At 37.8% G+C, this 15161-nt stretch overlaps 3 protein-coding genes across 6 annotated transcripts; 2 read left to right on the top strand and 1 right to left on the bottom strand.

Annotated features, from left to right (window-relative positions):
* Nucleotides 1–1032: 1032 nt before the first annotated feature.
* LOC131353315 (pepsin A-like) lies at nucleotides 1033–3921 on the top strand. Its single transcript, XM_058390264.1, has 9 exons — nucleotides 1033–1107; nucleotides 1320–1461; nucleotides 1603–1720; nucleotides 1882–2000; nucleotides 2447–2646; nucleotides 2862–2975; nucleotides 3294–3438; nucleotides 3542–3640; nucleotides 3775–3921. Exons 1-9 carry the CDS (start codon nucleotides 1055–1057, stop codon nucleotides 3919–3921), a joined length of 1137 nt encoding a protein of 378 aa, XP_058246247.1. The 5' UTR covers nucleotides 1033–1054.
* A 5641-nt stretch (nucleotides 3922–9562) lies between these two features.
* Nucleotides 9563–12555, top strand: LOC131352995 (pepsin A-like). The gene is made up of 9 exons (XM_058389621.1): nucleotides 9563–9750; nucleotides 9963–10104; nucleotides 10246–10363; nucleotides 10526–10644; nucleotides 11069–11268; nucleotides 11493–11606; nucleotides 11858–12002; nucleotides 12104–12202; nucleotides 12337–12555. The coding sequence occupies exons 1-9, from the start codon at nucleotides 9656–9658 to the stop codon at nucleotides 12481–12483; spliced, it is 1179 nt and encodes a 392-aa protein (XP_058245604.1). The 5' UTR covers nucleotides 9563–9655; the 3' UTR covers nucleotides 12484–12555.
* LOC131352996 (uncharacterized) lies at nucleotides 12343–15130 on the bottom strand. 4 transcript variants are annotated; one of them, XM_058389624.1, is made up of 7 exons: nucleotides 14821–15130; nucleotides 14707–14740; nucleotides 14435–14598; nucleotides 14175–14277; nucleotides 13905–14014; nucleotides 13751–13794; nucleotides 12343–13646 (listed from the first exon to the last, which is right to left on the bottom strand). In XM_058389624.1, the coding sequence occupies exons 1-7, from the start codon at nucleotides 14858–14860 to the stop codon at nucleotides 13482–13484; spliced, it is 660 nt and encodes a 219-aa protein (XP_058245607.1). In that variant the 5' UTR covers nucleotides 14861–15130; the 3' UTR covers nucleotides 12343–13481. The 4 variants fall into 4 exon arrangements, with proteins under 4 accessions (XP_058245607.1, XP_058245605.1, XP_058245606.1 ...); XM_058389622.1 differs by having other exon boundaries at nucleotides 14435–14740; XM_058389623.1 differs by having other exon boundaries at nucleotides 12343–13643; nucleotides 14435–14740.
* Nucleotides 15131–15161: the final 31 nt, after the last annotated feature.

The raw sequence follows: 15161 nt of genomic DNA, 5'->3' as shown, positions 1-15161 counted from the left end.
GATTTGTTGCACAGGTGGCATCCTATCACAGTTCCACGCTGGAATTCACTGAGCTCCTGAGAGCGACCCATTCTTTCACAAATGTTTGTAAAAACAGTCTGCATGATGAACACCTGATTCTGATTATTTGGATGGGTGAGCGAATACTTTTGGCAATATAGTGTATATAGAAGAAAAGTAAAACTTCATTGTGTTTATGAATTAATAGACTGTGGTGGATATTGTACTACTGCAGGCTTAAAAGTTAAAATTCAGTGGAATAATATTCTTCCTTATCAGAATTATGATAAACAATCCACTGGATGTGGAAAATGAAGTCACATGTCAAAACATGGCCCTGTGTTTACATGGAAAATACCGATAACACAAAAGATTGTAAGTCAGGCCAGAATTTATCAGTGTTTAAAACAGAATAGATTTTGAATCTCATATCTTGATTTCTGCAAACATGAATTGAACACTTCTTTAACCAGGATTATTTGTTGCATTTTTTTTTAACATCACTGCAAATTTCTTAAAGTAACTTTTTAAATATTATGATTAAATTCTGAAGTGTCACCTTGAATTAATTAATCAAAAACCCAAACAAACAAATAAATGAATAAATGAATAGTGTGACACTGAAATGAATGCAAACATAACATATGTTTATAAAGATTTTATCCATAATTTATGGTCATCTTTTTATGTATATCTCTTTCTTGCTATATCAGCAATCATTTTACTGTGATGAAGCTTAAGGTACACATAATGCCAGCACATTATTGACATTTGATATAATTCATTAATTGTATCAAATGTATTCAGTTATCACAACGAGGAAGGGACCTGGTAACCTTGATAAAAAAAAAAAAAAAGTTTGACATTCTAAGATAAAAGCTCCAAAAACATTCAGAAAAACACATATGAAAGCAATTCCAGTGATATACAACAAGATATTCCTCATCTAATCATCAGCTGAAAATGGAAAAGTAAAGGAAAGAGATTGTAGTAGAACAGTATAAAAAGCAAAATGCATCAGGTCTCTGTGTGGTATTTCATACAGAAGAGGACAATGAAACAGATTCTGGTCCTGTGTGCGCTGGTGGCACTCTCGCAGTGCATCAAGTAAGATGTGATATTTTTTTAGAAGTATTATAAATTAGTGTAAAGACAAAGTTTTTTTGTATTATTATTTTAAATGTCTGGTCACATTTTTACCTCTGTGTTGATATAATGCTTATTGTGCTTTCACTGTTTGTAAAGCTATGTTAAGTTTTGTGTTACTTTCTTAGAAAGCTGTATAAGTTGTATTAATATCATTATAATTTATGGTACAGGGTGCCATTGTTCAAGGGCAAAACTGCACGGGAGAGGCTGCAGGAGAAAGGCCTATGGGAGGAATACAGGAAGAAATATCCTTATACCCCTTGGGTCAAGTTTGTTCAGAATGGTCAAGAGCCCATGACCAACGATGCAGATGTATGTTTACCAGAATCAAGTTACTGAATTAGGATTTTTATTTAATTTACCCCTATATATTAAATATATTCACCAGTCGGAGGTTAATACAATGTCTACTATAAAAACCAGTGTTCTGAAATGTATACTTGTGCCTTTTAGCTTTGCTATTATGGTGTAATCACCATCGGAACTCCTCCTCAGTCCTTCACGGTGCAAATGGACACAGGCTCATCTAATCTGTGGGTGCCGTCTGTCTACTGTTCAAGCCAAGCATGCCGTGAGTATTAGAATATTATTGTTATATTATATTACTATAGTATTATTATACTTGAATATTTAAAGATCTCATCACTGAAACCAGTCTTTCCGTGGGACATGATCAAATTTACACCCATGGCAGGTAAAGTGGGAATAGATTATGTTTATTTTTTTCTCTAGAGAACCATAATAAGTTCAATCCAGAGCAGTCCAGCACTTACCAGAGCAGCAATCAGTCTGTTGCTGTGCAGTATGGCACGGGGAGCATGACCGGCGTCTTAGGATATGACACTGTGACGGTAATCAGAATTTTATTGACACATAAAATAATCATTAAAACTCTTTCCAGACAACATAATTTGAAATAATTTAAAAACCCAATTAATATTAGAATGTGATGTCTTAGACTTGTGGTATTGAACTTCACACTCTACAAAAAAAAATATTGCTGTTATTGACAAGCTCTGAGTTTTCTGAAATTCTGGTTGCTATGCTTCATAAACTCATAAATATAGAAATAACAGTATTTAAAATAACACTAAAACTGATCTGTCTTGGAATTGCAGGGTTTAGTATTATATTTATCTGAGCTAAAATTTAAAAAAAAAAGTCATTGTAAAAGTATGCTATATTTATTATTCTTTACCTATTTTTCAACACTTGCTGAACTCAGTTAAATGGTAATATTGCTTAAAATCAGAATGTCATGTTACTGGAGAGTGACTCCTAAGCTTTTGGGTTGTAGATTGGTGGAATCTCAGTGCAAAATCAGGTCTTTGGACTGAGTGAGACTGAGGCTCCCTTCGAGGTCGGCATGACACCAGATGGCATCATGGGTCTGGCCTACCAGTCCATTTCTTCTGATGGTGCCACTCCTATCTTTGATAACATGATGAGTCAGGGTTTGGTCTCCCAGAATGTCTTCTCAGTCTACCTGAGCAGCAGGTATGGTGATCCCTAAAACAGCTTGTTTTCTAGTGTATTGTTAATTATCTACATTTATATAAAAAATTATTAAAAATTGTCATTGAAAACTGGTTACTCTTTTAGTTTAAACTTCTTAAACTATGCATTGAAACATTTTTCTAAATGTTCAATATTTATAAAACTGCCTATTATTTATTTTAAGAAAGTGAAATGGATCTATTTAAATCTGTTAGTGAGGAACAGGGCAGCATGTTGTTCCTGGGAGAGATTGACAGCTCCTACTACACAGGCAGCATCTCCTGGATCCCTCTGTCCTCTGACAGCTACTACCAGGTCACCATGGACAGGTAATCTGCAAGTTGCGTGACATAAAGATTCAACACAAGCAATATTTACAGTAGTCCCATAAGCTGTGTGTATACCCTCTGTGTGTTCTTACAATGCTTCGGTGGTTTACTTTGGGAACTCTAGTATCTAGGTCAGAGAGATGCATTGTAAACTGATTGGCATCTCTAAATTGTCTATAATGTGTGATTATGCCCTGCAATGGGTTAGGCAACCTGTCTAGGGTGTCCTCTGCCTTGAGTCAGGAGTGTCCTGGGTCTCTGTGTAGGATGGATCACAGTGAAATAAACCATCAATAAGCTTTAACTGATCTTTTGCAGTGTGACCATCAACGGACAAGTTGTTGGTTGTAGTGGTGGCTGTCAAGCTATTGTTGATACCGGGACTTCCCTCATTATCGGACCAAGCAGTGATATCAGCAACCTGAATTCCTATCTTGGTGCTCAGACAGACCAATATGGAGATGTGAGTAGATGAACACCACAAATTTTTCATCTTCAATGTAACTAATAACAATATAACTAGTTTAAAACTGGCTTTGATGAGACTACCAATGTTTTCATTGCAGTCTACTGTGAACTGCAGCAGTGTCCAGAGCATGCCTTCAGTTACCTTCAACATTAATGGCTATGCCTTCTCCATCCCTCCATCATCATTTGTCTTCCAGGTATCAATGCCACTCTTTGTGACTTCACTTCACTGTGTTCACACGATATGAGAAACTGTGATACAAAGAAACAAAGATGGAGAACAAAGAAATGCATGTAGATAAGTAATTCTATCACATTATTCTGCTTCCAGGGCTACAGTGGATGCCAAACGGGTTTCTCAGGTGGCGACTTTGGAAGCAGTTTCTCCTGGATCTTGGGTGATGTTTTCATCAGGAATTGGTACACAATCTTTAACAGGGGGAACAGCTCTGTGGGCCTGGCTGCGACGTCTTACTAATTTAATAAAGAACTAATGGCAATAAGGATTAAAATATTAAACTTTTATTTTGGTATTTTGCAAATTAAATATGAAAGCATGCAATTAATGTGAGTATTAGATCAAGCAATAAAATAAAAATATTCATCACAAATCAACTTCTTTGTGTTAGTGCTTTACCACTATAAAGGCATGAAAGGTAAATTGATGATACTGGATCCATCTGCACATAGTCATATCAGGTGCCTAAAAACAATTCATTTTGAGGTGAATATGTCTAGGATATCAAAAGGTTTTTTTTTCTGATACTAATATTATCTGTTGTTCATATACAATAGGGTACAAAATCTGTTGAACATATGGGATTTTTTTAAAAAATTAAAATTGGAGAAAATCAGAAGAATTTTGAAATATTTAAAACAAAGAAAGTAAATGTTCAATATTTTGAATATTTAATATTCAAGACTCTATTTCCAGGTCCCTATTCATATCATGTAACTCCTTTGTACAAAAAGTCAGATTTTCCTCATGACTAATATAATCTCGTCTATTGACACAAGTGTTCAAACGACACTGGATCATAAAGTTTTGCACAAACTTGTAAAATCCATGCAAGCTTGAGCTCACACTGTCATTAAAGCAAAAAGGGACGTACCAAATACTAAGAAAGACTTTTTCACTCAAATTGTCAATACTATATTTTGTAATGAGAATTGTTAGGGAAAAAAAATGCAAAATAGAAAACTTGTGACTCTGTTTAATATTGACTATCTTCAAACTTATATTGAGCAAAAGCAAAGAGTTCAATGCACATAGATAAACAAGTAAATACTGGCATGTGCACACTTCACAGTATAAAAGCTCATGTCTTGTTTGATAAGAAACCAAAAAGAAACACCACAAAACCTTCAGAAAATAGTTTATCCACAAATAGGCCATTGCAGCCTATGTAATATGTGAATACTGTAATATTTCAATGGCAAAAGTATTCAGTCATCCACTCTAATAAAAACAGTCACATATCATGATTATGTTTTTCATTAATCATAAAACCCCTGCTATTGTAGCATACTCTACACTGTCCTGTGCTTTGAATGCATTGCTTGAACCAGGTCCTAAGGTGTGGATGTCCAGGTTGGTATTAATGTTGGTGTTTCTCTAAGAGAAACTGAACTGTGCTGAACTGACTGGTGAGATGGTAGATTTTGGAAAGGCTTGTATTGGGTTCAGTTTCACTAATTGAATCAACATGCAAGAAATCAAGTTCATTTAGAAAATAATTAAACAAAATCAGTCAACCTTTAAAATATATTGTCAAGGAAAATGTAGCCAGTTCCTAACTATGCAACAGGTTATCACAGATCATCTAATCCAAGTTAAGTAATTATGGTCTTACCGGTTAGAACAACATGAAAATCCTGGTATTGTTGTGTCCCAGGGATTTCACTTCTGTACATCCCAGCATCCTGTGCATGCATCTTCCAGATTCAAGAATTAAATGCTCTGAATGATCACTGTTATGAAGCTTTTTTAATATTATAGGAGTGGCTTCTTTTTGCAAAGCTCCCATCCAAAAGGTACAAGGGTGTAGCATCTTATTTTAGTTCAGAACACCAGAGGGAGCCCTCTCCCAAGTTTTGAGTGCACTTCCGGGTTGCCACCTGGATATATAAACAGAGCACACACTATGTCCAATGCGAAGTATCGTCCCCAGTTGACTTTACCAAGCCCTGCTTCGTACATTATTGTTATTGGATTTTCTGTGTTTTTGACCTTTGCCTGTTTCTCTATTTTGCTGGTTTTTGGATTACTGTTTCTGGTTTTGTCTGCCCTGTTTATTGCTTTCCGTTTTTTGACTTTTGCCTGGTCTTCGACCCTGTCTTTGTCTCTCAATTAAAATCTGCCTTACCCACACCGTGCTGATCGCTGTTGTGGCTTTGTGCACCAATGTGCTAACTTCTTCGCTCATCAGCCCGAGGTTTACTGGGAGAATACTGTAAAGTGTGCATTCATGCTATCCCTCCTCACTGGGAAGGCCTTGGACTGGGCGTCAGCGGTATGGGACGCTGACCCCCAGGTGAAAGTTTATTCGTGTATTTTGCGGGACTAATTTGTAAGGTTTTCGAATATCCAGCGGGAGGTAGGGACATTTCTGTGCAATTACTTGAGCTTCGCCAGGGCGCTGAGCCCGCCACGGATTATGCTATTAAATTCAGCATCCTTGCTGCACAGTCTGGTTGGAATGACAGCTTTAGTAGCCGTGTTCCGTGAGGGCCTCAGCCCTGTGCTCCAAGCTGAAATGGCATGTCATGAGACTAACACCACCTTGTCCCAATACATCAGATTAGATAACCTCCATCGCCAAAATCACGCTAAATCACGCACACCCCTCTCAGCTCCTCGCCACACTGAGGCCTCGAGTGTCCGAGAGGAGCATCCTGAACCCATGCAACTCAGGTGGTTCCGTTTATCTGAGAGGGAGCTTCAGCACCACACCCAGATGTGCTTCTACTGCGGTCAATCCGGCCATCAGATCAACTGCTGCCGAGAGATAACAGCCAAATCTTAGGTGGGGAGAAACTCACTCTGTTCTAGTTTTTTGCTTCCAGTCACGTTATGTTCTTCTCATGAAATTTTCTGTCTCAGCATTAATAGATTCTGGTGGAGCAGTGAACCTTATCGACAGCAAGTTAGTGGAAAGGTTACAGCTCTCCACCATCCCATATACACCTCCTCTACGAATCACATCCATCGACAGTCAACCCATTGGTGGATACCTCACGCACCAAACAGAGCTGCTGGAATTATGAGTGGGACTATGTCATTGGGAAAAGCTAGCCTTCTACATCACCCCCTCTCCAGCTAACCCCATTGTGCTAGGCTTTCCCTGGTTAAGACATCATGATCTCATGAACAAAGGGGGAATTAATGCACTGGTCCCCTCAAAGCACAGATGCCTGCTTCGACACTTCTATACCGCGTCCATGTCTCACCACACCCGTTGAATGTCCGGTGAGTACCGTTCCAGCGACCTTTCCTCGTGAGTATGACGACCTAAGGTAGGTGTTTAGTAAAGAGAGGGCCACTAGTCTCCAAGTCCACTGCCCGTGGGACTGCGCCATCGACTTAATCCCCAAAGCTATGCCTCCTAAGAGTCATGTCTACCTGCTCTCCCTGCCAGAGAGGAAAGCCATGGAGGAGTACATAGAGAAGGCGCTTGCCACCGGTTACATCAGGCCCTCAATCTCCCCTGCTGCTGCTGGATTTTTGTTTGTGGGGAAAAAAGGACAGCAGGCTCCGTCCTTATACTGACTACAGGGGATTAAACGCCATCACCATTTGTTATCCTTATCCATTAATCTTAGTACAAGCAGCTCTAGAACAGCTAAGAGGGGCTAGGATTTTTTTTACATAGTGTGTATAATCTAATCCATATGAGGGAGGGGGATGAGTGGAAAACTGTGTTTCACACATCCATTGGACACTTTGAGTACCTAGTCATGCCCTATGGGCTTACCAGTGCCCCAGCGGTATTCTAGTCCTTCATCAACTAAGTGTTTAAGAATCAACAAGCATGTCATCGCACGGTGGGCCCTGTTTTTTACTTTGTTTCAGTTCTTCGTTACATACCGCCCAGGTTCCAAGAACAGCAAGGTGGACACCTTGTCAAGGAAATTCGAGACTAGGAGTCCTCCTTCTCTTCCACCATTCTCCCACCCACTGCTATTCCCCTGGACGGGGAAGTCATCGGGGAGTCATCCCATTGGTCAATGAGTGGTCCCGTAAGAGTCAGTAGGTCTGGGAATGGACTCATATGCGCCTCAAGAGGGGCGTAAGATGACAGCGTATCCAAGTGAATAGACATTGACGCAAACACCCTACATCTTAGGTGGGATAAAGTGTCTGGGTTTCTACCCACAACCTGAAAATGAAACTACCCTGTAGGAAGCTTTGGGCTAGATTCATCGGCCCCTTCAAAATAATTCAGCAAGTGAATCCAGTCTCCTTCCACCTTCAACTTCCTGCCAGGTATTGCATCTGCCCCACTTTCCATGTCTCACTCCTCAAGCCTATGCATGAACCACATCCAGACAATTGTACCTCCAGAGATCCTCCCCCTCCTCTAGACATTGATGGGGCCCCTGCTTACCAAGAATGTTCACACATTGATTCCCAGCTCATCAGAAACCGACTCCAATATCTAGAGAATTGGGAGGGTTATGACCTGAAGGAGCAGTCATGGGTTAATGCGGCTGACATTCTGGATCCCTCTCTGACAGAGTTCCTCCTCGCCCTTGGAGAAGAACACCGGGATGTGTCTCTGTAGCGTCTCATCTTAGTTCAGGACACCAGAGGGAACCCTCTCCCGAGTTTTGAGCGCACTTCTGGGTTGCCGCCCGGATATATAAGCAGAGCGCACACTATGTCTGACGCAAAGTATCGTCCCCAGTTGACTTTACTAAGCCTTGGTTCATGCATTATTGTTATAGGATTTTCTGTGTTTTTGACCTTTTGACCTGTTTCTCTATTTTGCTTGTTTTTGGATTACTGCTTCTGGTTTTGTCTGCCCTGTTTATTGCTTTCTGGTTTTTGACTTTTGCCTGGTCTTTGACTCTGTCTTTGTCTCTAAATTAATAAATCTGCTAATGGAACCTGACACTTCCGCCTCCGGCCTTTCAACACAAAGGGCCCACTGAATTGTGTGATGAGTATAAAAATTATTGTTATAGTAAATTAACCTATTTGAATACCTTTAGGAGATTTTTTCACTGATAGGTTAGTGTTTTCCACCACCATCAACAACACTGAGGGATTATATTTTTGAAAGAAATGTATTCATTCTTCTAGTAAATTTCCAGAGATTTTTTTAAAATTAATGATATTATTATTATTATTATTTATTTTATAGATTAGAACAAAGTATACTTGTCCATTTTCTTCAGATCACATGGTTCAGGATTGAGGTATTATTGCACACATCCATTAAGTCACACATCCAGAATTAAAATTCAGCCTTTTTTTTCCTCCTATTGAATTAGCTTTGACGTTACATATGTAGAAGAAAAGTAAAACTTCATTGTGTTTATGAATTAATAGACTGTGGTGGATATTGTACAGCTGCAGGCTTAAAAGTTTAAATTCAGTGGAGTAATATTCTTCCTTATCAGGATTATTATAAACAATCCACTGGATGTGGAAAATGAAGTCACATGTCAAAACATGGCCCTGTGTTTACATGGAAAATACTGATAACACAATATCTTCATTTCCGCAAACATGAATTTAACCCTTCTTTAACCAGGAATATCAAAAGCACAAACGAACAAATAAATGAATAGTGTGACACTGAAATGAAGCTCTACTGTATAATTTGATCAATGCAAAGATAACATACGTTTATAAAGATTTTATCCATAATTTATGGTCATGTTTTTATGTATATCTCTTTCTTGCTATATCAGCAATCATTTTACTGTGATAAAGCTTAAGGTACACATAATGCCAGCACATTATTGACATTTGATATAATTCATTAATTGTATCAAATGTATTCAGTTATCACAACGAGGAAGGGACCTGGTAACCTTGATAAAAAAAAAGTTTGACATTCTAAGATAAAAGCTCCAAAAACATTCAGAAAAACACATATGAAAGCAATTCCAGTGATATACAACAAGATATTCCTCATCTAATCATCAGCTGAAAATGGAAAAGTAAAGGAAAGAGATTGTAGTAGAACAGTATAAAAAGCAAAATGCATCAGGTCTCTGTGTGGTATTTCATACAGAAGAGGACAATGAAACAGATTCTGGTCCTGTGTGCGCTGGTGGCACTCTCGCAGTGCATCAAGTAAGATGTGATATTTTTTTAGAAGTATTATAAATTAGTGTAAAGACAAAGTTTTTTTGTATTATTATTTTAAATGTCTGGTCACATTTTTACCTCTGTGTTGATATAATGCTTATTGTGCTTTCACTGTTTGTAAAGCTATGTTAAGTTTTGTGTTACTTTCTTAGAAAGCTGTATAAGTTGTATTAATATCATTATAATTTATGGTACAGGGTGCCATTGTTCAAGGGCAAAACTGCACGGGAGAGGCTGCAGGAGAAAGGCCTATGGGAGGAATACAGGAAGAAATATCCTTATACCCCTTGGGTCAAGTTTGTTCAGAATGGTCAAGAGCCCATGACCAACGATGCAGATGTATGTTTACCAGAATCAAGTTACTGAATTAGGATTTTTATTTAATTTACCCCTATATATTCAATATATTCACCAGTCGGAGGTTAATACAATGTCCACTATAAAAACCAGTGTTCTGAAATGTATATTTGTGCCTTTTAGCTTTGCTATTATGGTGTAATCACCATCGGAACTCCTCCTCAGTCCTTCACGGTGCTTATGGACACAGGCTCATCTAATCTGTGGGTGCCGTCTGTCTATTGTTCAAGCCAAGCATGCCGTGAGTATTAGAATATTATTATGTTATATTATATTACTATAGTATTATTATACTTGAATATTTAAAGATCTCATCACTGAAACCAATCTTTCTGTGGGCTCTGTTGAAATTTACACCCATGGCAGGTAAATTGGGACTAGATTATGTATATTTTTTCTCTAGAGAACCATGATAAGTTCAATCCAGAGCAGTCCAGCACTTACCAGAGCAGCAATCAGTCTGTTGCTGTGCAGTATGGCACGGGGAGCATGACCGGCGTCTTAGGATATGACACTGTGACGGTAATCAGAATTTTGTTGACGCACAAAATAATTAAGACTCTTTCCAGACAACATAATTTGAAATAATTTAAAAACCCAATTAATATTAGAATGTGATGTCTTAGACTTGTGGTATTGAACTTCACACACTACAAAAAAATATATTTTTCCTGTTATTGACATAAGCTCTGAGTTTTCTGAAATTCTGGTTGCCATGCTTCATAAACTCATAAATATAGAGATAATAGTATTTAAAAAAAAATACTAACATACTGATCTGTCTTGGAGTTGCAGGGTAAGCTAAAACTTAGAAGGTCGTTGTAAAAGTATGCTATATTTATTATTTTTTACCTGCTTTTCAACTCTTTTTGAACTCAGTTAAATGGTAAAATGGTCAAACAGAATGTCATGTTACTGGAGAGTGACTCCTAAGCTTGTGTTGTAGATTGGTGGAATCTCAGTGCAAAATCAGGTCTTTGGACTGAGTGAGACTGAGGCTCCCTTCATGGCCAGCCTGACGGCAGATGGCACCATGGGTCTGGCCTACCAGTCCATTTCTGCTGATGGTGCCACTCCTATCTTTGATAACATGATGAGTCAGGGTTTGGTCTCCCAGGATGTCTTCTCAGTCTACCTGAGCAGCAAGTATGGTGATCTCTAAAAAAGCTTGTTTTCTTGTGTATTATTAATTATCTACATTTAAAACATTAATAAAATCCCAACAAAACTCTCATTCAAAACTGCTTACTGTTTCAGTTTAAACATCTTAAACTCTGCATCGAAACATCTACAGTCAAATATTTATAAAACTGTACTTTTGCCTAATATTTATTTTAAGAAAGTGAAATGGACCTATTTAAATCTGTTAGTGAGGAACAGGGCAGCATGTTGTTCCTGGGAGAGATTGACAGCTCCTACTACACGGGCAGCATCTCCTGGATCCCTCTGTCCTCTGAGAGCTACTACCAGGTCACCATGGACAGGTAATCTGCAACATGCGGAACATAAAGATTCAACACAAGCAATATTTACAGTAATCTCATAAACTGCAGAGTTTAATACTTTGGCAGTTCTTCTCACGCCTGCTTTGTTTTGCTGAAGTTTTTGCTTAATTATAGTGAATTATAGTGAAGGGAGGCACAGTGGCTTAGTGGTCAGCACATTTGCCTTTGAATGGCGTAGGATGGATCACAGTGAAATAAACCATCAATAAGCTTTAACTGATCTTTTGCAGTGTGACCATCAACGGACAAGTTGTTGGTTGTAGTGGTGGCTGTCAAGCTATTGTTGATACCGGGACTTCCTTCATTGTTGGACCAAGCAGTGATATCAGCAACCTGAATTCCTATCTTGGTGCTCAGACAGACCAATATGGAGATGTGAGTAGATGAACCACAAATTTTTCATCTTCAATGTAACTAATAACAATATAACTAGTTTAAAACTGGCTTTGATGAGACTACCAATGTTTTCATTGCAGTCTACTGTGAGCTGCAGCAGTGTCCAGAGCATGCCTTCAGTTATATTCAACATTAATGGCTATGCCTTCTCCATCCCTCCATCATCATTTGTCACCCAGGTATCTATGCCACTCTTTGTGACTTCACTTCACTGTGTTCACACGATATGAGAAACTGTGATACAAAGAAACAAAGATGGAGAACAAAGAAATGCATGTAGATAAGTAATTCTATCACATTATTCTGCTTCCAGGGCTACAGTGGATGCCAAACGGGTTTCGCGGGTGGCAACTTTGGAAGCAGTTTCTCCTGGATCTTGGGTGATGTTTTCATCAGGAATTGGTACACAATCTTTAACAGGGGGAACAGCTCTGTGGGCCTGGCTGCGACGTCTTACTAATTTAATAAAGAACTAATGGCAATAAGGATTAAAATACTAAACTTTTATTTTGGTCTTTTGCAAATGAAATATGAAAGCATGCAATTAAAATAAAAATATTCATCACAAATCAACTTCTTTGTGTTAGTGCTTTACCACTATAAAGGCATGAAAGGTAAATTGATGATACTGGATCCATCTGCACATAGTCATATCAGGTGCCTAAAAACAATTCATTTTGAGGTGAATATGTCTAGGATATCAAAAGGTTTTTTTTCTGATACTAATATTATCTGTTGTTCATATACAATAGGGTACAAAAGCTGTTGAAAATCTGGGATTTTTTTTTTTAATTAAAATTGGAGAAAATCAGAAGAATTTTGAAATATTTAAAACAAAGAAAGTAAATGTTCAATATTTTGAATATTTAATATTCAAGACTCTATTTCCAGGTCCCTATTCATATCATGTAACTCCTTTGTACAAAAGGTCAGATTTTCCTCATGACTAATATAATCTCGTCTATTGACACAAGTGTTCAAACGACACTGGATCATAAAGTTTTGCACAAACTTGTAAAATCCATGCAAGCTTGAGCTCACACTGTCATTAAAGCAAAAAGGGACGTACCAAATACTAAGAAAGTCTTTTTCACTCAAATTGTCAATACTATATTTTGTAATGAGAATTGTTAGGGAAAAAAAATGCAAAATAGAAAACTTGTGACTCTGTTTAATATTGACTATCTTCAAACTTATATTGAGCAAAAGCAAAGAGTTCAATGCACATAGATAAACAAGTAAATACTGGCATGTGCACACTTCACAGTATAAAAGCTCATGTCTTGTTTGATAAGAAACCAAAAAGAAACACCACAAAACCTTCAGAAAATAGTTTCTCCACAAATAGGCCATTGCAGCCTATGTAATATGTGAATACTGTAATATTTCAATGGCAAAAGTATTCAGTCATCCACTCTAATAAAAACAGTCACATATCATGATTATGTTTTTCATTAATCATAAAGCCCCTGCTATTGTAGCATACTCTACACTGTCCTGTGCTTTGAATGCATTGCTTGAACCAGGTCCTAAGGTGTGGATGTCCAGGTTGGCATATATGTTGGATGTTTTTTGATGGAGCTTGAAGTCCACTGTGGTGTAGATGAGCTCCTGAGGATGCTGCTGCAGAATGCAAAGACAGTAACCCAAAATGTTTTAGTGAAAATGTTTTAGTTGCATTAGTCCTAGTCATATGAGGATGAGTCAGTTAGATGAATCAGTCTTACTTGTATGACGTTGGGTGCACTAGGGAAGCTACTAGGATGTTTATCTGAAATCACAGAATACACAGTTTTAAGTAATACTGATATGAATTCCTGCTGTCTATACAGAAGGTCTTGTCCAGGGTATAAAAATCCAATAAATGAAACTCATTCCTACCTCTTGATTTCTTTTTATAGTAGACCACAGCCAGTGAGATGGCCATAATGACAATGATTACCAAGCTGCCAAAAATGGTTCCCAGGATGAATTTCAAGCTCCATTTAGTACTGATCAGGAAACAAGAGCGAAGAAGTAAAACTAGATTTAATTAATATCACCATGCAGTGGTCTATAGTAGAGAAATGTTGGAGGTTTAACATGTATAACACATAGACCATCATGCATTGAAAGTGTGTAAGAAAATATTTAGTGTCTGAGTGGGCTTACCTAGATATCTCTTGGTGTTTCTCTAAGAGGTTATGTGCTGAACTGACTGGTGAGATGGTAGATTTTGGAAAGGCTTGTATTGGGTTCAGTTCAGTCTCACTACCTGAATCAACATGCAAGAAATCAAGTTCATTTAGAAAATAATAAAATAAAATCAGTCAACCTTTAAAATATATTGTCAAGGAAGATGTAGCCAGTTCCTAACTATGCAACAGGTTATCACAGATCATCTAATCCAAGTTAAGTAATTAAGGTCTTACCGGTTAGAACAACTTGAAAATCCTTGTATTGTTGTGTCCCAGAGATTTCACATCTGTACATCCCAGCATCCTGTGCATGCACATTCCAGATTCGAACATCAAATGCTCCAGAGTATTCATAGGTTTCTATTCTGCCTTCGTATGCATTATGTACATATCCGTTGCTAGTTACAAAAATGATACACCCATATCTAGTAAATTTACAACAGGACTTCTGATAGTAATTGTAATTTGGATGAAACACAAATCTAAGAAGCATTTTTCCACTCAACTCCAGATGTAGTTGTCCTTTTGTAGGGTTTATACCTGATGATGCAGACAGTGAAAACAACAATAAGGTTTTATATCTTATTTACACACACACACACACACAAACAAAACCTTACCATTTGTGAAACATAAAAGGAAAAAGTAGACAAGCTTCATTTTAGCTCCTCAGTCTCACAGGCTTCCTCACAGATCCAGAATGATTCTGCTCAATGACTAAAATAAGGAACCACCCCTTATGTTGTTGTGCGGCAAGGATAAAAATTCACTTTAAACATGAAATATTTGTCAATCACTGGCACTTCCTGAGATTACAACCCTTTGTCATGGGGATTTCATCTACTGCATCATAGAATTATGACGCTTATAAAGACGCTAATTTTTCAGAAAGCATTTACTGTTACACAGCAGCTCAGAGGTATAGAAAATACTAGAGATATTTATGATAAGAAATTAATCT

The sequence above is a fragment of the Hemibagrus wyckioides genome, linkage group LG05, assembly GCF_019097595.1.
Source record: "Hemibagrus wyckioides isolate EC202008001 linkage group LG05, SWU_Hwy_1.0, whole genome shotgun sequence".
NCBI lineage: Eukaryota > Metazoa > Chordata > Actinopteri > Siluriformes > Bagridae > Hemibagrus > Hemibagrus wyckioides.
Note: the sequence above shows the minus strand (reverse complement) of the source record. Positions and strands in the feature narration are given on the sequence as shown.